Below are 22,083 nucleotides of genomic sequence, written 5' to 3'. Positions count from 1 at the left end.
CTGACCGTTCAGACTCTTAATAAAGTATGCATTAGAGGAGTCTAATGCATGATTAACGTAATCATTAATATGATTAACGTATCTGTATATATATATATATATATATGTCTCTAAATCTTTCTACAAAGTAACTACTAAGCAGGCTGCGTGGATAGGAGCGGTGCTTAACTTGGTTTGAAAGGCAAATGCTTTAGTAAAATTCTGATACAGTGTGCAGGATCTGCGTCGCAGCAGTCCACGTAATGGTTTAGTGGTTCCTCAGAAGACCAAACAGGATCCACCCAGCATTGTGACAGAAGAGTCAAGAGAAAATTAAAGGTATTGTTCCGGTGTTGTGCTTTGTGGACTCAAGACTATAAACAGCCACTCCAAGACATTGTGAAACAATAACATATAGGAAATGCCACAAAGTCTGACTGAGTCACATTGAGCCAGTGTCAGGTCCTATAGGATTACAAAGGTCTCTGTGGTTTTTAGTAAAAGGGGGGAGAGCTGGGAACGGGAAGTCCAATTTTATCTGTGAGCATCTTGTGTGAGTCACATCTGCGGTGCTCGTTGACGGTGCATTTGGCTGTGACTAAACTCTTCAGAGGATCCTCGAGGCTGTGATGTTGCTGTTTGGTTTGTTTGTTTTTGATGTGCAGTGTGGTGGCCACAGAGCTGTTGAGAACTCACGCCCAGTTCCCTTTCCCATCGACTGTTGATGAAAACCGAACAATCGGTTTATGCTGAGGATAACGCAGCATACTGTTCACCAGGGAAGTACACTCTGAAAAGTGTTGAAGAGAAACGTCTTTGCGCTCTAACATGGACTTTGTGTATGGCAAGAGAGACACCTAGTGGGCAAAGTCATGCAAGTAGGCCTGTTATGTGCAGCATGCTACTTTATTTGGCAGCATAATTGTCGCCAAATAATGACAATTTAATATATTTGCCAATAATTATTATTGTCAAATAATTAATTATTGTCAACAGCAGACTAGCAGACAAACAGGTTTTTGTATTGTTTCTTTGCTCACTTGTAAGAAGTTTGTAGTGCAGTAAAAATCAGGTAAATGTAGCATGGCATGACATATGTTTTCTTTATTATACAAACATTATATAGGAGTAGACAATGGATAACTGAATAACTTTATATTACAGTATATTCCTAACTAAGCAGCTCATTCTCAACACTTTTATGAAAATTTGACCTTGTATGACCTTGAAGAAGAGGTCAGAGGTCCAAGCTAACGTGATATCCCTTTACTGTACTTTCTATAAGTTGATAATACATACACTAACAAATCACCATTAGGTAATACTACTTTACATGAAGCTTCAAGGTGGAGCCTGTCCCAGATGCCATAGAGTGAAAGGTGGGTACACCCTGCACACATATGGTAGCATGGATGGAAACTGGAGGACCTGGAGAGAACTCCTGGTACTCCAGCGGATTCCAACACAGAATCCTCTTGCTGTGAGAGATTAATAATAACTAATGATTCAATGCAGAGAGGTGTATAAAGACATGGTGAGTGGAAAAGGTGCATCATGGGAATCCCCCAGCAGCTATTGCAGCGTAACTATGGGAGGATTCAGGCTCACCTGATCCTGCCCTAACATTTTCAAAGTAGAGAGGATGTCTGTCTCCCTAATACAAAATTGGAAGCTGGTTCCACAGAAGAGAGCCCTGAAAGCTGAAGGCTCTGACTCCCGTTCTACTTTTAAATACTCTAGGAACCACAAGTAAGCCTGCAGTCTGAGAGCAAAGTGCCCCAATGAGGTGATACAGCCCTATGAGGTCATTCAGATAAGATGGGGCCTGATTATTCAAGACTTTATATGTGGAGCAGGATTTTGAATTTGATTCTGGATTTAACAGGGAGCCAATGAAGGGAAGCCAATATAGGCAAAATATGCTTTCTCTTTCTAGTCCCTGCCAGTACTCTTGATTTTGGATCAACTGAAGGCTTTTCATGGAGTTTTTCGGACATCCTGATAATAATGAATTACAATAGTCCAGCCTAGAAGCAATAAATGCATGAACTAGTTTTTCAGCGTCATCCTGAGACGGGATATTCATAATTTCAAAGATATAACGGTAATACAAAAAAGCAGTACCACATATTTGTTTAATATGTCCATTAAAGAACATGTCCTGGTCAAAAATGACGCCAAGGTTCCTCACAGTGTTACTGGAGGCCACCGTAATGCCATCCAGAATAAGTATCCGGTTAAATACCATATTTCTACAATTTTTAGGGCTGAGTACAATAACCTCAGTTTTATGTGAATTTAGAAGCAGAAAATTAGAGGCCATCCATGGTGTTTATGTCTTTAAGACAACTGCAGTTTAACTAATTGTTGTGTCCTATCTGGCTTCATGGATAGATAAAGTGGTATGCTATGTTGTATGATGGCATACCTCTAATTATTGGTATGCCATTATACAAGTGGTTACAAGTGGTAGATATTCAACTACATAGTGTATTGATCAAGTCCATGTGGTGTTTGGTAGATTTATTTGTCTATTCTAATTGTAGTAAAATGGTATTCTGAATACTATACACCAATTTCTTTAAAGCAGGGATCATACTGTTATTTGTCGATTCATATATAGATAACAAAATGATGTGCCATATTTAGGAGCAAAGCCATCAATCCAATGGCATAAAATACTTTATATGACATGAGAAACAAAAAAACATTGGCCTCACACAGCTGAATAACACTGTGGTTAGTAGATGTTGAAAGGAAGCATCAGTGATGAGTTAAAATGACCAAATGACAATGCAAATACTGTTTTACCCAAAGTGTCTGCCTATATTTTTATCATTTGTGAGTTAAATAAATGCTCCAATCTGCATATTATTCTTTCAGTTTGGGGTTCTTGTGTTTAAAAGTAATTAATGGACGAATAAGCATGCAAAGAGCTAGTTATGTTACGGTTTTTTAGATTACCCTGTCATGTGGGCTGTCAAAGATACACAGTAAAACCTGTTGTTCTTGTTTAGCACTAACTTTAGCGGCCAAGCACGTCAGTTAGAAATGAGTAAGCAAATATACCCGATGGCAAGTTGTATGTAAATTCACACACTTCACTTTAGGCTGTAAACACATTCACATAATCTAGATAATAGAATAATAAGGTATAATTTACATACTGGTCAAAGTTTGGTGTCTTTCTTTTTAAACAGAAAGGTAGGTTCGTGATGCAAAGCATACTGTACATTTAGGTGCTATCCCAAAACATAGTGTGAAAAAACCTTCTTTTTAAGTCAAAGAAAGAAAAAAACGGAATATTGTTAAAAGGCCAAGTCAGAAACCTGATGTCACAATAATGTAGTGTGCTTTTGACTTACACAATACAAAAGTAAAAGCAGAGAAACTATTAAAAACGCAGCTGCCATGACGGCCTGCCTATTGTGGCAGAATAAACTAGAATCTTCTGGAAACTAAACTGATAACATCAATGTGCTTCTTCTTTAGCCGATCCTTTGTTGATTTTATGACATGTTTTGGGTCACCGTCGTGCTGGAAGACATATCCGTGATCCAGCTTCAGTGTTCTGGCTGAATGGTGAAGTCATCCTGTATCCTTATTAGAAAAACAACCCAAAAGCATGATGCTTCTACCTCCATGCTTGACTGTGGGAAGGGTGTTCTTTAGATTATACTCAGCATTTCTCTTCCTCTAAACATGGCGGGTCGAGTGACCACAGCGTTTCCTCACAATCCTTCACTGAATCATTTAATGATCATTGGCAAACTTAAGATGGGCCTGTACACCTGTCTTCATGTACAGGGACCATATGATCACTGCAGGATTTCAATCGATTACATCCATTCAGTCCTTACTGAGTTACCAATGGTGTTCTCTGTGATTGTTCAGATCATTAACAAACTCCTCCCTTGTAATTTTGGGCTGATCCCCCACCTTTCTCATGATGATCTTCACCACATGAAGCAAGATCTTGCATGGAGCTCCACACCAAAGGTGATTCATTGTCATTTTGTATGTCTTCCATTTCTGAATAATCACACAAACAGCTATCATTTTCTCACCAAGCTTCATGCTGATTGTTCTGCGTACTTTGTAATAGTTTAGCATTAGTAAATCAGCTTACTTCAATAACATTTCATTCATACTGGACCCGACTCGATGATTTGGGTGAGTAAATATACGATACATTGTACTTTTCAAGAGAGTAGGCAGGTTTGTGGTTTCTCTTTAAATTTCTGTTAAATTTGACTTCCGCATGGAAGTCCCGCCCCCTCTCGCAAAATAAAAGTGCTGCTGTCGCAAGGTCTTGTGACTTGACTGTAACTTGTCAACAAAACAGTAATGCTGAAGTTCGTGTCGCTATTGCTGGCCCTTAGTTTCTGCCAGGGCCTGCAGCACAACAACATCGACGACTATGTTGAGGCCGAGCCCGTTTTCGAGGCGTCAAAGTACGGCTCCCTGTGGCCTCTGCCGCAGAAAGTGCAGATTTCAGAGGTTTCATTCAAGTTAACCAGTAGCAGCTTCAGGATTGTTGATGCCAAAGCATCGTCCGCTGGACCGAGCTGCAGTCTCCTACAGAGCGCATACAGGAGGTGAGCAGCTGTGTTTATAAGCTGTTTTTATATTTATTTATTTAAATCGCTGCACATTATTTATATATGTGGCGAAATCTCAACACCGCAGCCCGTGTTGCGTTCAGGGGCCAGTTTCCACCCTCGTGCGGTCTCTCTCTGCAGGTATTATGAGTACATGTTCGGCAGCGCTAAAAAGCAGTGGTGGAGCAAAAACAACAGGCGATCAGATCCCTCTGATCTGTCCGAGCTGCAGGTGTGGATCACATCACCTGACTCTGAATGTGACGGATACCCCAGTGTGACTTCTGACGAGTCATGTGAGTACCTTCCCTTCCTCGTTCATGTCATGTTTTACGGCGGTATCCAATCAGGCGCCTCTTCCTCAGCTATTCCATGTAACAAGCTGTAACTACTGTTACTAAACTGCCTTGCGTCACAGAGGGGAAATTGTGTACTTTTTACTCTATTACATGTATGTTCCAGCTTTTCAGGGTACTTCCCACTTTCTGATTTTACAAAGCAAACCAAACGAAAAAGATGTGCAATGAAAGTGAAACCGAATGAATGAAAATATGGAGCAAATTTGTACAGCTGTTTTATATTGATTATGTATGAAGTGTTCCTAACTTGATTGTAACTATTGCCACCTGAAAACAAATTTTCATACTATGCAACCATGTGGAAAAACTAAGTACACGCTTACAGCTCCCATAGGAATTAAAAGGTTAAGTGGCAGCCAGGTGCCAGCTTGATTAATTGATCATTGGCCACTGTGGGCACCTCTCTAAAGGCACAAGTTTGGGCATTTAACATCCCAGGAAATTCACCCCAAGGTCAGAGCAAAAGCATTTCAGACACTACAGGCCTCAGTTAGCATGTTAAAGGTTAAAATCCATGATAGTACAATTACAAACAGCCTCTCCAAATGGGTTGTTTAGAGAGGTTTTTTATGTTTTTTTTTTTTTTTTTATGTGCATAAGAATGAATCACAACACTTCTGGAACAATGCCCAAGGGGTGATGTTTGGTCATAATTTACAACTCCAAATTTCGAACGCAGTTAATCAGCACAAATACCTCATACCAACTGTCAGCCATGGCTTTTGGGCCAAAATGCCTCTACACCAACGAGAGACTATTCCAGTCATACAGAGAACACTACAACAGTACAATACTACAATAAGCAAACAATAGTTTGAGGCATTCTGCTGCTGAATCAAGGGGTGTACGTAGTTTTTAACAGGACTGCGTAGTCCTGTAGACAAGGTCGTTTTCACAAGCGTATATAAATGATCTTAACACTTCGTCCATCTGTGATTATGCAGAAATGAATATTGCAAACTGTTATCTGCCTCTGCATGATGAGCATGATATTTATCTACTCTTGCTTGTGGTTTCTGTCCTGTTTTCTTAGACTTTAACACCTAACTTAGAAGTACATTTAGAAATCAGACTGAAATGAAGAAAAAAAACAGGTTTATATTGTGATGTTTTAAAGAGATTAAAATTTCATTAAATTACAGAGTTTAATTACATTTTTGACATGTGACTTCTTACAAAACGTCAGTATTGACTTTAGTACCACCAACTTGCATTTTATTTGATTTACAAATGAAATTGTTTTCATTCAAAGAAAGTTATAACATTCATTTTTCTGTGAATGCTCTGACTAATATTTCATTGATGATACATTTATTTACATTGGAAATGCAGGGTAATTTCAGTGCACTAGAGCATTTTTGGCTGGTTTCCGTGGTCACACTGAAGACTTTGCAGTGGAATTAGTGATCACCTGGAGATCAAATACTAGAATTAACCCTAACCTTAATCTACACCAAATGTTCAAATCCTTCCTTAAGGCCGTGACTTGACCATTTCCATACCCTGACCTGAACACCTCTACAACAATCGGCCAAGTTTTGACACGCTGAATATGCAGTAAACAGGTGGTGGTTTCTTACAGATGAACTGACAGTGAATCAGCCAGTTGCTGTCCTGAAGGCACCTAAGGTCTGGGGAGCTCTGCACGGTAGGATTTACAGCATTTATTTTCTTTGTCAAATAATTTCTTATTTCCCCTTTTCTGTTTAGTAGTAAGAAAACAAGAAATTCTATAAAGATTTCTTTGTCTTTTTTTTTTTTTAAATTAAATAGCTCATATGAATAGTTTTTGTTTATCTTGTTTGTTTTTTGAGAAATTTCCTTATTCGATTACTGGCTGAGAGACGAGATGATAGCTATCAAATCAAGGCCCTGATTAGCTAGAAACGGGGTGAACAAAGTCATCCAGCAGCTCTCAAGCTTATAAATGATCATGTTGCACCTCATTTATTTGTGTACAGTAATAGTCTGCTCAGGTCTTCCGTGTTTGCAAATGCTAAATGGACTCATACTTGTATGGTGCTTTTCTGCTCTAATTGAGCCCTCAAAGTGCTTTTTACTGCACTCACCCAAAGTCCTACACATCCTACACACACTCAAAATCCTATGAACACACTGGGAACATGTAAGCTGAAGGAGCCGGGATCAAACCACAACCTTCCAATTGGTAGACGTGCCACAGCTTCCTGTTTATAGCTTTAATGCTAAGCTAACTATAGTTGTAGCTTCATAGACTCTTTGTCCAAAAGTACTGGGCCACCTACAGGTGCTGCTCAGCCTTGGAAACCCAGACCACGAAGTTCCTAGTGCAGTTTTTGTGCTGATGTTAATGCCAAAGAGCTTTTACACAGGACACACCTCAACATGACTTGTTGTTGTTGAACTTTGGTCATATTATCCTTTGCTGTTTTCAGATTACATTTAGTTTTATGGGTGTGTAATGTTTTCCAAGAACTGTATCATGTGTTTATTTTGGATTGCTATATTTTTTTCTAGGCCTGGAAACCTTTAGCCAGTTGGTGTTTGAAGATGAATATGGAGCTGTAAGTTGAAGACATTTGGCTGGTTCTGTTTTTTGTTTCTACCATGTTAATCCTTAAAGAACTTTTTGTGAGCTAGATTTGAATTGAATTTTTGTCCCCCAACTTTGCATCTTTTTCAGAAAAGTATCAATGCAACAATAATCAATGACTTCCCCAGGTTTCAACACAGAGGCATCTTACTGGACAGCTCTCGGCACTTCCTTCCCATTAAAGTCATTTTGGCCAATTTGGTGCGAGTAAAACCATTAAAAAAATTTTTTTTTACCTTTCAATCATTTAACAGACTTTCTAAATTACTTTCTCTCCTGGTTCATTCATACAGGAAACAATGGCAATGAACAAATTCAATGTTTTCCACTGGCACATTGTTGATGATCAGTCCTTCCCTTACTTAAGCCGAACCTTCCCACAGCTCAGCGAGCAAGTCGGTACAAAGTTTGTTGGTTTTAAACTTCACCAGAGAGGAGCAGGGTGCTTTTTATTAAGAGTGCTGTGATCCACTGTTCGCAGGGAGCTTACCACCCATACACCCACGTGTATACACCAGCCGATGTGAAGATGGTAATCGAGTTTGCTCGTCTAAGAGGCATTCGCGTCATACCGGAGTTTGACACTCCAGGACACACACAGTCTTGGGGCAAAGGTGAGGTTTTTAGACAACTTTTTAGTTTTAACAATTTTTTTTTGTTTTTGAAGATGTCTTGATCTTTACTCTATCATTTCCCATCAGGCCAAAAAGATCTTCTCACACCCTGTTACTCTGGGTCCAAACCCTCTGGCTCTTTCGGGCCAGTGAATCCCATCCTGAACACCACGTACGACTTCATGGCTCAGTTCTTCACGGAGATCAGCACCGTGTTCCCCGATGGCTACGTTCACCTGGGAGGTGATGAGGTGGACTTCACATGCTGGTGAGACTGTGCACGCATAGTCAGAAAAATTACTTTTCGCCTCAGAGGTCAGGCAACAGATATTAGCTGCTGGCTTTGTCCTGCAGGAAGTCCAACCCAGACATTCAGAAGTTCATGGAGCAGCAACATTTTGGAGACGACTACAGAAAACTGGAATCATTCTACATCCAAAAGTGTGTTTCCCACCAAACCTCTGTTTGTTATTTAATAGTTGAAATGAAAAAAAAAAAAAAAGTTTCCTTTGATGCTTTCTTGATCCAACAGACTCTTGGATATTGTGACCTCTACCAAGAAGGGCTACCTGATCTGGCAGGAGGTCTTTGACAATGGTGTTAAGGTAAGTTCTTGAAACATTAGCTAAATCAATTTGAATGTTGAATGCTTTATCATCAATTTAACTTTGATTTAATTTGAAGTTTTTCATTTAGTTAGTGAAGGACTAATTGGAAAAATTATGCTTTTTTTACTTTCTTGCTGAAAGTTGGATAAATACTCAATTGTCTAAATGCTAAATTATAGGCTCGCACTAGTAGCCGGTTACTGGGGCTATAGTTACCATGATACATATATATATTTCTCATGAGCCTGAAAGGAAAGGTGACTCCAGACTTCTGCACAGTACTGTATAATTGTGTTAAACTGTCATGAAATTAGTCACTTTTCTCAGGAAGCTTGTTAATATTAGCTAGCTGACAATCATAGAGAAATATTCAAATAATCAATACTGTGAAATGATGCTAAGTCCAAACTAGCTCAATTTGCATCATTAAGAAGCTTGTCTTGCCTGTATGGGGTCCTGGCTACTAAAGTTTGAGAGTCAATGGCTTAAAAGATTTAAAGTCTGCTTATTAGACTTTGGGATTTTATGATGTAGGCCGTAACAGCAATTTACCCATTTCAAGACTTTGTAGTAAGCTTAGCTTACTAGCTTTTTATGCTAACTTAGAGACAGACATGAAATTAGTCTTGAGATTCTCATCTAACTCTTGACAACAAAGCAAAACGATGTTACACCAGTCATGTCCTCTAATCATTTCTTTAGTCACAGTCAACCTTCATGTAACGATTTAACTCAAGTGCACGAGTTTGATTTGTAACCATTCCAGCTAAAGCCTGACACGGTAGTGCATGTGTGGATTGGTGGCGGAAGTGATAAGGAGATGAGCAATGTCACGGCAGCAGGCTACACCACCATCCTCTCTGCTCCATGGTACCTAGATTATATTAGCTACGGGCAGGATTGGCAGAAGTACTACAAAGTTGAACCACTCAACTTTGAAGGTCAGTTTTAAACAAGAATTGGTCATATTTTGAATATATATTGATATGAACTCAATTTTTTTGTTACTTCCAACAGGCTTACACTTGTACACTTGAAAATTGCACAGTTGTGACAAAAGGCCAACAGACTGAACATGGGGCATTGTGGTTGGTGGTTTCAGATGTTGTTCCTTTTAATGTGCTGCTGTTTTCACCACTATGGGGGACCAATCGCATATTTGAAATGATACTGAAAAAAATGAGAAGGAAGTCATGAGTAAACAATGTTGGGTACATTTGTGCATGACTGGTTCTCTATAAAGCTAGAAAAAGCTTTTGTCCTAGTTCCTCTCCGTACTTTTCTCTTATGTTCTCATTACTGAGATGTCTGTGTATGTGTGTGCTGTGTAGCTGAAAGCAGACACACTAATCCACGTTTGGAAGGGAAACCAGGAACAATACCAGAATGAGATGGCAAGCGTTACTGCATCAGGGTACCAGACCCTGCTGTCCACTCCCTGGTACCTGAACCGTATCTCCTACGGGCAGGACTGGCAGGGTTTTTACAAGGCCGACCCACAGGACTTTAAGGGTTTGTGTCTGCATTAATGATTCATATATATATATATATATATATATATATATATATATAATTTTTTTTTTTTTTTTTTTTTTAAGGTCATTTCCGATTCATATTTACAACCTGTCAGAACTTGACCACGTTCATGTGATAATATTTTATTGCTTTGTTGTTGTCAGGGTCACACTGTAGTCAACTTTTGGCCTAGATCTCAAGTTTCAGGAAGGTCACTCCTGTGTAAATTGGTGTAAGCCTGTTCAGTAACGAGCAGAACAATAAATTAATATTTTACTGTCATTCGGGAGAATATATAATTTAAATTATTAAATTATTTTATTCATCACTTGTCCCTTTTCAGTTTTTCGAATGTGTCATTGTTGAATTTCCCTGACCCGATCAAATGCTAAATTTTAAAACAGGAACTGATGAGCAGAAAAAGCTGGTGATTGGTGGAGAGGCCTGCTTGTGGGGAGAGTATGTGGACGCCACAAACCTCACACCCAGACTTTGGTAAGCCTGATATAGGTGCATTTTAATAGGCGATTAACAGACAATATGCATATTATTCAGTTCTAAATGAGGTAAATGCTACCTGAGCTCAACAACACATGACATATTACACTCTTTTATTCAATAACTAAGCAAAAATGCAGAAGCAGTGTATAGAAAACGAGGTGCACTTTATCATTCAGTAATTGTTTTCTCTCACAACATTGTGGAGGAATTTTGGCCCTCTATTGTTTACAACCGCGGTCCCCAACTCCTGGGCCTCGGACCGGTACCGGTCTGTGAGTCGTTTGCTACTGGGCCGCGAGAGTTGAGGCTCAGGTGTGAAATGTATGGTTTTCAGGGTTTTTATCGGTTTTCAGCGTTATTTTGTTATCGTTTTTATCGTTAACTCTGTTTTCCTGGGTCTTTTCACGTGTGTTATGAATAAATCTTTTTTTTTCGGTACCGGTACTAGTTTTATTTTGTTGTATTTATCCGCGACACCTTAAAGGCCGGTCCGTGAAAATATTGTCGGGCATAAACCGGTCCATGGCGCAAAAAAGGTTGGAGACCTCTGGTTTACAATGTTCAATTTATTGAGGTTTTCAGGAACCTTTGAGAGCTATTTGCATGAACACAGCTCTCTTGAAGTATTTATCTAATGCTGTGGAGTATATTTCAATCAGGTTTGAGGTCGAGAGCGTGGTCTGGACTTTGACTGTGCCAATACAGCATTACTTTTTTCTCTTTCAGCCATTCTGTTATAGGTTTTCTGAATTTTCTGAAATCTCACATTTGCTTCTACAATACTTTAGTATTCAGAGGAGTTCATGGTTGACTCGGTACAACCTGAATCATCACCCCTCCACCACTGTGCTTGGCAGTTGTTACGAGGTGTTTGTGCCAATGCTGTGTTCGATTTCCACCAATTTGGCCAAAGACTTCTGTTTTAGTCTCATCTGTTCAAAGGATATTATCCCCGAAACCTAATCTGTGCTGCCATGTTTTAGAGGAGAGGCTTTCTCCTGGCAAGTCTTCCAAACAAACCCATACTTGTTCAGTCTTTTTCTGATGTGAGACTTTCAAAATGTCCATATAAGCCCTCCCAAATTGATGGGCAGCAACAATTGCTTCTCTAAGATCACTGCTGATTGCTTTCCTCCCTCATTGAGTTAACCTGAATACTCCAGACAACCAAAACTTCTGCTTCTTGTTATTACTTCCAGGCCTCGTGCCAGTGCTGTGGCAGAGCGGCTGTGGAGCGCCAAAGACGTGACCGACATCGGCGATGCCTTCAACAGACTGTCGCTGCACCGCTGCCGTATGGTAGAGTAAGTATCAGAGGAGCCTTTGTACCACTAATTTGTATCTACCTGCTAATTTTATCAGTTAGCAGGTGCCTTTCTGTTAAGAGGAGATTCATTTAGGTATTTTGCATTAAGGTGTTGTTCCACTACTAAATAATTTTGTCCTACATTAGGCGCGGCATCCCAGCTGAGCCGCTGTTTTCCAGCTACTGTCCACATGAGTACAAGGGTGTCTGAAAACGAAGACCGGACCCAGCAAATGAAATGGAAAGGGAAGAAATTCATATTCTTTTGACTATTCTTCAACTATATGAAACTAAAATGCTGAACTTCCTAGATCACTGTACCGATGAGCTCTGAAACGCATCGTCCTTTTTTTAGATTTGCTCCACAGAACTTTTAAATCACATTTAATGTCGAGGGTGTTACTGTTATGATTGCACTTTTTTTATGAATGTTTCTAGAATTCATTGTCAATAAAAAGTTAAAAGTTCAGAAGATTTTTCTGGTTGTTTACAAAATAAAAACCAAGGATTTAAAGTGACTGGTTTCACGTTTATTTTAGAACATCATACACAACTTCTTGTCTCTGTTAACCAGCTGTAGATATTCACAGAATAAATATTTGATCCAGACTATTATTGTCTGAGGGGGAGGAAAAAAAATCATCTCTCTGTTTGAGAAGGCTTCTGGTCACATTACTGAACTGGGATCACAGCAGGCCAGAGAGTCTTTTGAGGAGTGTGTTCTGCTCCTGAGGGTTCATGGCCTCGTAGGTATCCAGCTCCAGGGAGAATGTGGCGTTGCCAGATGTCAGTGTTCGTAGAACGGTGGAATAACCCTTTACGTGGACACAAATTTTTAAATCAGAAATAATTCTCACTAGCAAATTAAACCCTCCAAAAAAGCAATCTGTTAACGTTTGAGTGTCCTCTCACCATCATCTCAGCCAGGGGCACGGTTGCTAAGAGCACCTTGTTGTCATGACGGCTCTGGATGTCTCTGACCGTTCCTCGTCTTTGAGCCAAGTCTCCCAGCACCGAGCTGAGGTGGTCATCGCCGACAGTCACTTCTAACGACATGACTGGCTCGAGGACCTGTCCGCCCGCGAGCCGCAGGGCCTGCATCCAAAGAAATGGAACCACGGCTCAGCCTTATAGTTCCAGCACTAACCAATTAGAGCTTATCAATAATGCTTTTACCTTCAGCATGCAGCGAGACACGCAGGCAGACACCATGGCAGGTGAAGTCCCAGGTTCTATGGTAACACGCTGCATCAGTGTAGACACACTCTGCAATGGGTAACCTAGCAGTGGCCCTGAATGAAGGAGTTATTGCAATTAAGGGGGGGAAATTGTAATAAATATACAGCATATAATTAAAAAAATATTTAACTAAAATAAGGGACGTTCCAGTGCTTTGTGTGTTTCCCTGAAAGAGGGAAAAAATGAGTTTGGTCCATTTACCTTGAAGAAATGAGCTGTGCACTCCATTCTCCACTGCCTCTTTCATTTCTGCTGAAAGCTGTCCCTCTAATTCTTCTGTGAAAGCCAGTTCGCATGAACCACCCACTGAGGCGACATCCACAGGCCTGACAGCCAGCTCCACTGTTACGACATGTCTTCTCTCCCCTACTGTCCGGTCCAGCGTGTCTGCACCAAATTCATAAAAAGAATTTGACGGCTGCTGCGCGAAGCTGACGAAAACTGTTCCTCCAAATGTAACAAGTGAAAAGTGTTTGTACCTGAAGCCGAAGCCTCGTGGAGAATTGTCTCTCTGTAAGCAACCTGCAGCGGCCCGAGGTGAGTCTCAATGCCGTGCTCTCTTCTGATTCGATCGTGGATGATCTCGATGTGCAGCTCTCCCATTCCGCATAAAATGGTCTGAGAACGGAGAGCGAAGGTGGTTTCGGTGACTCATTCTAGCACTGGACAAAGAAAGTCCCGGCTAATCCGATGCATTACCTGACCAGAGTCTGGATCAACTCGGACTTTGAGACTGGGGTCTTCTCTTTGGAGGCAGTTGAGCACATTTTCAAGATCTTTCATGGTAAAAAAAAAAAAAAATTAATAAGTGAGTGAGCACAGTTGGTGAAGCACAGCTACACACTTTGCACATAATCGCCTCAAATAACTGACCGGCCTGTTTGGACATAGATGGCGGTTCTATGGTGCAGAAGAAGACGGGATCAGGGACCTCCACTCCTGACAGGATCACGCTGGCACACTCTCTGCTCCTCTTTCCCGCCTCGCTGTCATTTTGGGCTCGACGGGCCGCGGCTGCTGCTGACGCCTTCGATGACACAATAGTGTCTCCTGTAACTGTCTTAAATGAAAGGAGAAACCATAAGGAACATTTGATGGTGGGGGGGGGGGGGATCTTAATTTAAGCAAATATTGGAAATTTAGAGAAGCTCTACCTGCTTGAGTCCCACAGTAAGAGCAATATTTCCCGCTGTCATCGAAGGGATTTCTACATGCTGGTCAGCAAATGGCACCAGCAGCCTGCTCATCCTCTCACTGCAAATATACAAGATTGGACATGCTGTGTTGTAATAATGACTCTGTGATGGAGTACGTCTGTGAAAGTGTGTTACACTGCAGCTGCTGTGGAGATCAGAGGTTCGAAACTGCATACGTGCTGTTCCTGTTGATGTTGTGGAGCGCCATCTGTGGTTTCAGAGTACCAGAGTAGATCCTGAGAAACACCAGAGGGCCGCGCTGCTTGTCGTGGAGAACCTTGAAGGCCAGTGCACACAGGTCGTCTTTGTACCACCGCCTGTGAGATGATAATGAACAGGGCTTAAGGGCCTCCGTGTATCAGTCTTGTTTGTCCAGCACATCCCACAGCCGCTCGATTGAATTTTCAGAATTTGGAGGCCAAGTCAACCATTCCTGATGCTAACATGACCATTGTTGGCCCTTTCAGAGGTTGACAGAGGTGAGCATGGAGAACCTGACGGGTCTGCGATTACGGATCCCCATATGCAACAAACTGGGACACACGGTGTATTCTGACACCTCTCTTTCACCTTTCTACTGACCGCTGCAACTCGGGAACACCCCACAAGAGCTGCAGTTTAGGAGATGCTCTGACACAGTCGTCTAACCATCACAATTTTGCCTTTGTCAGTCTCGCTCAAAGCCGTCCGCTCTCCCATTTTTCCTGCTTCTAACGCATCAACTCTGAGAGCAAAATGTTCACTTGCTGCCTAATATGTCCCACCAGCTAACAGAAGCCATGACGAAGAGATAATCAGTGCTATTCACAGCATCAACACCAAGCATTCTCTGTAGTTAGGTTCAGTTGTAATCTAGTCAACAGATAAAGAAACAATCGTTTCAGTTACAATTAATAATATCAAATTGAAAAAAAACCAAAAAAAAAACAATCCTTCCAGCCTAATCTGATCTAAACTAGAGCAATGTGATCTAAAATGATAAGAACGGTAAAAAACATACTTAACTTGGTGTTATAACAGGTCTAGTCTAAGTTAGCAGTAAGATGAAAGGTTCACTTACACCACATCATGGTGTCGTTCATTAGGAGCAGGCAGGTAGGCAGTGATGGCATCTAAAAGAGGCTGAACACCTTTGTTTCTCAAAGAGCTCCCACAGAGGACCGGTACACCTTTACGGGCCAGAGTAACTCGCCGCACGGCTTCTTGAAGCTGGAGACGTGTTCGACACTGATAAGTCTATATTCACAAGAACTAACAGCAGCACTGATGTACCTTAAAAGGTCATATTGGGGCACTACAATTCGCAAGACTTACTTTATTAGAGGGAATGGCATCGAAATTCTCGCTAAAATCAGTTAGCAACAGTTCTGCAAACTCATCGTCCAGATCAGCGACCTGTGATTTGAGAAAAGACGTGTAAACTGGAAGAAAAAAATCGGAGGCACCTTAAGTAATGCTGGAAAACGTTACTCCAATCTGATCGTGTACCTGCTCAATTAAAGCTGTCCTTGCATCGCTGACCACCTGCAGGAGGTCTGGATCATCAGACCGGTCAAGAGCTTTGACTTCAAACACTCTGCCATCATCTCTCATAGATTTCATCTTCCACATCAGCTTCTGACTGGTTAACAAGTCAACAACACCTGTGAAGTTCTTTCCACTGCCAACAGGAATCTATGACATAGGGGTTTATAGACTGAAATATCGCTGCTGTGTTGTATTGTTGTACTAAAAGACACTCTGTTCAGTTCATCCAGTAAGTACATTTTGTTTTAAACCTGTTTTTGTGCTAGCCAAGTTTAGGATCACATTTAATATCCTAGGCTTACATGCACACTGGTGCAGTGTTTAAACTGTGAAATGTAATGTATGTATGTATGTATGTATGTATGTATGTATGTATTTAAATAGCTGCTGATGTGTAGATGTCAGTTGAGGCTGGACACTCAAAACTATGTGTAAATAAAATTGGCAAAATAAAACAGAAAAACTTTTCAGGAACGTAAAGAGCTGTTAAAAATTTCTGATGACCTACCTGCAAGAGGACTGGATTGGCTTTCAATTTCTGCCTTATGCTCTCAATGCAGAAACTCAAGCTGAAAGAAAACAAAATGAAAGGGTCTCTATTTTAACACTGCAACAGAAAAGTAAAACAAAACTTCCATTAAATGGGAAAACTTAAACTGAGTCCCTCACTTCGCTGCAGGCTTGTCCATCTTATTGAGGAAACAAACACAGGGGATGTGGTGCTTCTCTGCTTGTCTCCACACGGTCAGAGTCTGAGCCTGTTGGCGTTTTCAAAGGAAAAAAACCCCCCACAATGATCAGAGCCTGAAACCAATTTTTTAATGAAAAAAAGAAGGTGTTTGCAAAAGGGGAAATAACCTCAACGCCAGCCGACGCGTCAAACACCGCCACAGCCCCATCAAGCACACGAAGTGCCCGCTCCACCTCAAGCGTGAAGTCAACGTGTCCTGTAGTGACGCAGTCATTCAGTCATTTTTTAAATTTCTACAAGAAATTGCCTTATTTCTTTATTCTTACCTGGTGTGTCTATGAGATTTATTCTATGACTTTTCCAGTCAAAGGTTACTGCTGCTGACTGTATGGTGATGCCACGCTCTCGCTCTTGGGCCATAAAATCTGTCACTGTATCCCCATCGTCAACATCTAAAAACAACAGTGACATGAAATCAAATTGTTTAAAAAAAACATTTTAAAAAAAGAATCAGAGTCAGGTTTGGATAATTAAGAATTTGCATCACTGCTGCATGCTGTTTTCCTGCACACCTCCCAATGCCCTTGTGTAACCGGCGTAGTAAAGCATCCTCTCTGTGGTTGTCGTCTTGCCTGCATCAATGTGGGCCATGATGCCGATGTTTCGGATTCTGTAGACACACGAATTGATGGGACTCTAAGAACACAGCAGAATCTGCCGGGTACTTTTTAATGCAGATGCAGAATGCAATTAAATTACTCACCTGGATACTTCAGGGTTGACGAGAGCCCGTAATGATTTGACATCATCTATGACAGGAACAGGAAGCACAATTATGAGGATTTCACTGCTGCCACATTAAAGTCTATCACTGACTAGTTTATCTGCAACTGACTGTTGTATTACAGGAAAGAACAGCAAAGGCCTAGTTCGCTTTCTATTGATATCTTTACAAACATACACCCAAGATTTCTGAACCAGTTGTTTTTTTCACATTCTGCAAAATAATTTAATTTATTTAAGAAGGTCTCAAACTGTTTTTAAATGCAGAGCAATAATTAAGTTTAACAATCTCAAACTAAAACACACACAATGACAGGCACTTCATATGAAAATATATCTTAAATATAACACGAATCTTCACCTAACCAATGAATCCAATAAGAGAACTTACCTGGAAGAAGGCTGTAATGTCTCTTTACGTGACAGCTTAGTCTACATCTGCAGCACTGCAGCCCCGCAGCGAATAAACGCCTCCCCTGTGGACCAAAACCAGGTTATCAAATCATAAGAGTTCATATATCTAATCACTGGCAGTACTGATTTTGGGGGGGGGATTATGTCTCACCCGAATCATCCTGCTAAAGGTCTGCAATCCCCTGAGAGACATTTTTAATATCTGCTTATTATCCGAGCTGCCTTTTCTTCAGAGTCAGAGAAGACTTGAGCCATACTGGAGGAACATTAGACAGAAGAGGACTGAACGAAGCAATGTCAGCCGACTCTTTACGGATGCAGCACAACATTTAAAACAGGAGAGCCGGGAAGACTGTAGTTCTAATCAGCCGATTATTGAACTTTACCCAAAACCGAAAGAAGCCCTACATAAATGAAAAACCTCTCAAAACATTCACGCTTGGTACACGTCAAAATGCATCCCCGGGACACCTTAGAGGTCATAACATAGTTCCGGCTATGAAATCAATTCCGTTTCCGTCCATATTTGCGGCTGTAGCTCATTTTATATACTTTTATAAATTACAATAGCGGTTTTGTAAGTTTTTCTATTCGCAGCGTGTACAGTAAACTTTATCCGTCCGTGTGTTACATTAAACTGAGGCCGGTCAGTTGAAACGAACGGACAAGTGGTTACAGAACGATGACGTCCTTCCTCTAAGTATCGGCTCCGGGGAAAACAACATCAGAAGGACCCCAGCCTGAAGCAAAAAAACACCGAAACTTTGCGTCTTTACCAACTGTTAGTTTCTACGACACGCTTATCGTAACACGTAACTCCGCGCACACAAAATGGTAAGAAATCAAATCGTTTAAAATACACAAATTGGCTTTTATCAGGGAGTTTAACGCGTTAGCATGTCGTGCTAGCGTTAGCTTTGGATTACATGTGGCTGAGTGACGCGCTCCGCTGCTCTGAACAGCACTGTGATTCTTACCGTGTCAAAACATTTTGATATTACTTAACCGGGTGCGTTATATTCCCTCTAATGTTAAAATTAAGAATATTTTCGGGTATTTATCTGTGGAAGAGCTATGTTAGGTGAAGCTAAAGAACATTTCGCTCTGCTTTTGTAGAGCTTTTATATTTTAGACAGTGAAGCTGACTGAAGTTCATTTGAACTGTCATACCTCTTATGCGTTTCTGTGTTGAAATAATCTCCCCTTGTCTTTTTACATCTGGACAAACCTGCCTGTTTTGTGTAAAACAAATTCATAATTTAGCCTTTAATGAGTAAACGTTACATGTAAACAATCAGTTACAAGGTTTTTTTTTCTGTTTTTTTACCCTTCTGGCCCTTTTCTTTGATATAATATTTGATGAACATATTTCATTAAATTTCAAGTAGATCTAAGCTTCTTAATGTAAATTAAATAACTTCACAGCCCAACGTAGTGTTTTGGAGGTTTAAGTTAAATGAAACGTTTGTGTTGTGATGAAACCATTAAGGTTTGAATTTTTGTTGGCATTTCTGTTTCTGCCATCTGAACCAGCTGTTTACAACTTATTTAAATCATGAATTTTGAATCAGAAAAATATTGTTGACCTCCATGATCAGAGGTGTGTGGGACAACATCTCCAGCCTGCTGCCCTTTAATAAGAATCTGTGAAAACACACACTCATTTTGACAATATGTGCTGACCTATTTATTTTTGTTGTTGTTTTGTTGCTAACCTTGTGCTTTCTACATCTTATTTTTGGTGGGGTGGTTCAGAGAGCTGTAGAAATACCACCAGACTGATCTGAATTCATTGAGAAACTCGTATAGCTCAGCAGTAAATTCAGATGTGCCTGCTTCACAGCCTCTGGTACTCTTTATAGATTTTTATTTTTAGAATTAGACGGTTGTGGAGTTAAATCACTGAACAGGCTGTTATCAGTAGTGCTGGAGCTACAGTGTGCTGAATCCTGTGCTGAATCCTGTGCAGTAGAGTTTACTTGAAATTTCAAAGAGAAGCCATGCTCTTATTATATGTTTTAATTTGGTTCAATTGATTTTCATGATTGTTTTGTTTCTCTTGTAGCCCCAGAACGAACACATTGAGTTACACCGCAAGCGGCACGGCTACCGTTTGGATCACCATGAAAGGAAAAGGAAGAAGGAGAGCCGTGAGGCCCACGAGCGGTCTCACAAAGCCAAGAAGATGATAGGTTTGAAGGCCAAACTGTACCACAAACAGAGACACGCAGAGAAGATCCAGATGAAGAAGACGTGAGTTTAAAAAAAAAAGAAAGTCAAATACAAAACACAAAAATACAACTTCCATAAACATCCAAATATCTAATGTGTCTTTGCAGCATCAAAATGCACGAACAGAGAAAGACGAAGCAGAAGAACGATGATAAGACCCCCGAGGGAGCAGTGCCAGCCTACCTGCTGGACAGAGAGGGACAGTCTCGTGCCAAAGTTCTCTCCAACATGATCAAACAGAAGAGGAAAGAGAAGGCCGTAAGTGTCGGCAAATATCTGCTCATCAGCTGCAGCTTTTCTAGTTTGTTTTTTCAGGGCCATCTTTCATTTTGCGATGTGTGATGTGTGGAAATATTGTCACTGTTTGTAAACTCCACCTTGATTCATTTCTGTAGGGCAAATGGGAAGTGCCTCTGCCCAAGGTGCGCGCACAAGGAGAGACAGAGGTGCTTAAAGTTATCAGAACCGGAAAGAGACAAAAGAAAGCCTGGAAGAGGATGGTCACAAAAGTTTGCTTTGTGGGCGACGGCTTTACCCGTAAACCTCCAAAGTATGAACGTTTCATCAGACCGACGGTAAGATGGAAGCAGATGACAGACTGAAATGTTTGCACGTGTTACACGTTATATTCTGCACTTGAAATTATCGGAAACACCTTTCTTTCACATGCTCATTGTTTATTGCCATTTTTCTGTTCTGTTTTCAGGGTTTGAGATTTAAGAAGGCTCACGTCACACACCCAGAGCTGAAAGCAACATTCTGTCTTCCGATCCTGGGAGTGAAGAAGAACCCTTCCTCACCCCTCTACACCTCTCTAGGAGTCATCACAAAAGGAACAGTTATAGAAGTCAATGTCAGTGAGCTGGGCCTGGTAACACAAGGAGGAAAAGTTATCTGGGGTGAGTCTTTAAACTCAGCTCATTTACATGTGCTGCAACAGTCCGATCACTCACCAGTCTTGGTAAATGATGACAAAATATCAGTGTTGACAAATGGTTACATATTCTTGGATGAGTGCAGCGGTGTGTATATTTACTGTATTTCAGGCTACAAATGCTAAATATTTAAATGTCATCTATTTCACTCCTTAGGTAAATATGCTCAGGTGACAAATAACCCAGAGAACGACGGCTGCATTAATGCAGTTCTGCTGGTATAAGACTTTGGACCTGCCTTCTGACCGTGCCTGGTAGCTGTTGTGTATCCACCTAAATTTGCAACAAGCAATGAAATCTGCAGACTCATGAAGATTTTGGTGCTGAGCTTGGTAACATTGTTTGTAACAAAAAGGACACTCTGAGGGGAAAAAGTGTGGCAATTACTGTGTGAAATTTAATAAATAAACTTGAAATGACACCAGATCCTTTTTGACTCTTGCATACTTGTGTGCACACATAAAAAATAGTAAAGTAGTCATGATGTTTTCCACTGCGTAAACAGGGATACTGGTTGTTGCTGATAATATTGAGGGTTCAGATACTGTGTTCAACAAAGGAGGACTGTGTGGGATCCTGACGGGCTGTTACATAAAGCCAGATCACAGCTATAATCAGACATATGAGTGCTATGTGTTCATGACGCTTTAACGTCTTACAAACTGCTTAGTTTACAGCAGTGTATGGTAGATAATAATTAAGCACTAGCAACAGGATCCCTTTGCTGTTGAAAAGCATCATAGAAACATGAGGACGTCCTTCTTTTGCATTAACATCTCTTTGGACCTCATATTGAGAGCTCCAGCTAGAAGATGCCAAATGCAAATTCAGTGTATAGAATCAATTCCATAAATATCAAAGGGACAGGCTTTACCGGAATATGAAACTGCCTGTCAGTCAGTTGTCCAGTTGCTTTTGGGCCTCTGGAAATGAGAGACCTTGTAGAAAAATGGCTGAAATTCTAGAACAGCAATACTTCTGTAAAATCCCTTGAATTTAAGTTAAAGGCGA

At 40.7% G+C, this 22,083-nt stretch overlaps 3 protein-coding genes across 5 annotated transcripts; 2 read left to right on the top strand and 1 right to left on the bottom strand.

The window, feature by feature from the left end:
• The first annotated feature begins 4,252 nt into the window (after nucleotides 1–4,252).
• Nucleotides 4,253–12,573, top strand: hexb (hexosaminidase B (beta polypeptide)). Of its 3 annotated transcripts, none has more exons than XM_024803000.2 (14): nucleotides 4,255–4,577; nucleotides 4,722–4,876; nucleotides 6,522–6,587; nucleotides 7,436–7,482; nucleotides 7,602–7,712; nucleotides 7,805–7,906; nucleotides 7,993–8,125; nucleotides 8,213–8,393; nucleotides 8,480–8,566; nucleotides 8,658–8,730; nucleotides 9,500–9,674; nucleotides 10,653–10,743; nucleotides 11,949–12,053; nucleotides 12,203–12,573. In XM_024803000.2, exons 1-14 carry the CDS (start codon nucleotides 4,327–4,329, stop codon nucleotides 12,264–12,266), a joined length of 1,641 nt encoding a protein of 546 aa, XP_024658768.1. In that variant the 5' UTR covers nucleotides 4,255–4,326; the 3' UTR covers nucleotides 12,267–12,573. The 3 variants fall into 3 exon arrangements, 2 of the variants coding, with proteins under 2 accessions (XP_024658768.1, XP_012774236.1); XM_012918782.4 differs by lacking the exon at nucleotides 9,500–9,674 and adding an exon at nucleotides 10,065–10,245 and having other exon boundaries at nucleotides 4,256–4,577; XR_013099541.1 differs by lacking the exons at nucleotides 11,949–12,053; nucleotides 12,203–12,573 and adding an exon at nucleotides 10,065–10,245 and having other exon boundaries at nucleotides 4,253–4,577.
• Nucleotides 12,564–18,561, bottom strand: gfm2 (GTP dependent ribosome recycling factor mitochondrial 2). The gene is made up of 20 exons (XM_004549865.4): nucleotides 18,057–18,561; nucleotides 17,883–17,967; nucleotides 17,472–17,517; nucleotides 17,281–17,378; nucleotides 17,035–17,160; nucleotides 16,876–16,964; nucleotides 16,687–16,775; nucleotides 16,526–16,586; nucleotides 15,979–16,164; nucleotides 15,805–15,885; nucleotides 15,551–15,699; nucleotides 14,667–14,807; nucleotides 14,449–14,548; nucleotides 14,168–14,354; nucleotides 13,994–14,070; nucleotides 13,774–13,912; nucleotides 13,496–13,681; nucleotides 13,232–13,347; nucleotides 12,968–13,150; nucleotides 12,564–12,870 (listed from the first exon to the last, which is right to left on the bottom strand). Exons 1-20 carry the CDS (start codon nucleotides 18,096–18,098, stop codon nucleotides 12,742–12,744), a joined length of 2,310 nt encoding a protein of 769 aa, XP_004549922.1. The 5' UTR covers nucleotides 18,099–18,561; the 3' UTR covers nucleotides 12,564–12,741.
• An 18-nt stretch (nucleotides 18,562–18,579) lies between these two features.
• Nucleotides 18,580–21,498, top strand: nsa2 (NSA2 ribosome biogenesis homolog (S. cerevisiae)). The gene is made up of 6 exons (XM_004549867.4): nucleotides 18,580–18,739; nucleotides 19,971–20,158; nucleotides 20,245–20,395; nucleotides 20,533–20,712; nucleotides 20,844–21,036; nucleotides 21,229–21,498. The coding sequence occupies exons 1-6, from the start codon at nucleotides 18,737–18,739 to the stop codon at nucleotides 21,294–21,296; spliced, it is 783 nt and encodes a 260-aa protein (XP_004549924.1). The 5' UTR covers nucleotides 18,580–18,736; the 3' UTR covers nucleotides 21,297–21,498.
• Nucleotides 21,499–22,083: the final 585 nt, after the last annotated feature.

The sequence above is a fragment of the Maylandia zebra genome, linkage group LG7 (assembly GCF_041146795.1).
Source record: "Maylandia zebra isolate NMK-2024a linkage group LG7, Mzebra_GT3a, whole genome shotgun sequence".
NCBI lineage: Eukaryota > Metazoa > Chordata > Actinopteri > Cichliformes > Cichlidae > Maylandia > Maylandia zebra.
Note: the sequence above shows the minus strand (reverse complement) of the source record. Positions and strands in the feature narration are given on the sequence as shown.

What these genes read in the sequence shown, in the direction of transcription:
- hexb (XM_012918782.4), top strand. Translation starts at nt 4,327, where the DNA reads ATGCTGAAGTTCGTGTCGCTATTGCTGGCCCTTAGTTTCTGCCAGGGC. An exon ending in CTACAGAGCGCATACAGGAG is followed by an intron (nt 4,578 to 4,721) that starts GTGAGCAGCTGT and finishes CTCTCTCTGCAG; the next exon opens with GTATTATGAGTACATGTTCG. An exon ending in TGTGACTTCTGACGAGTCAT is followed by an intron (nt 4,877 to 6,521) that starts GTGAGTACCTTC and finishes GGTTTCTTACAG; the next exon opens with ATGAACTGACAGTGAATCAG.
- gfm2 (XM_004549865.4), bottom strand. Translation starts at nt 18,098, where the DNA reads ATGTCTCTCAGGGGATTGCAGACCTTTAGCAGGATGATTCGG. An exon ending in CCTTTAGCAGGATGATTCGG is followed by an intron (nt 17,968 to 18,056) that starts GTGAGACATAAT and finishes TTTGGTCCACAG; the next exon opens with GGGAGGCGTTTATTCGCTGC. An exon ending in AACATCAACAGGAACAGCAC is followed by an intron (nt 14,549 to 14,666) that starts GTATGCAGTTTC and finishes GTATATTTGCAG; the next exon opens with TGAGAGGATGAGCAGGCTGC.
- nsa2 (XM_004549867.4), top strand. An exon ending in AAGATCCAGATGAAGAAGAC is followed by an intron (nt 20,159 to 20,244) that starts GTGAGTTTAAAA and finishes GTGTCTTTGCAG; the next exon opens with CATCAAAATGCACGAACAGA. An exon ending in AGAAGAGGAAAGAGAAGGCC is followed by an intron (nt 20,396 to 20,532) that starts GTAAGTGTCGGC and finishes TCATTTCTGTAG; the next exon opens with GGCAAATGGGAAGTGCCTCT.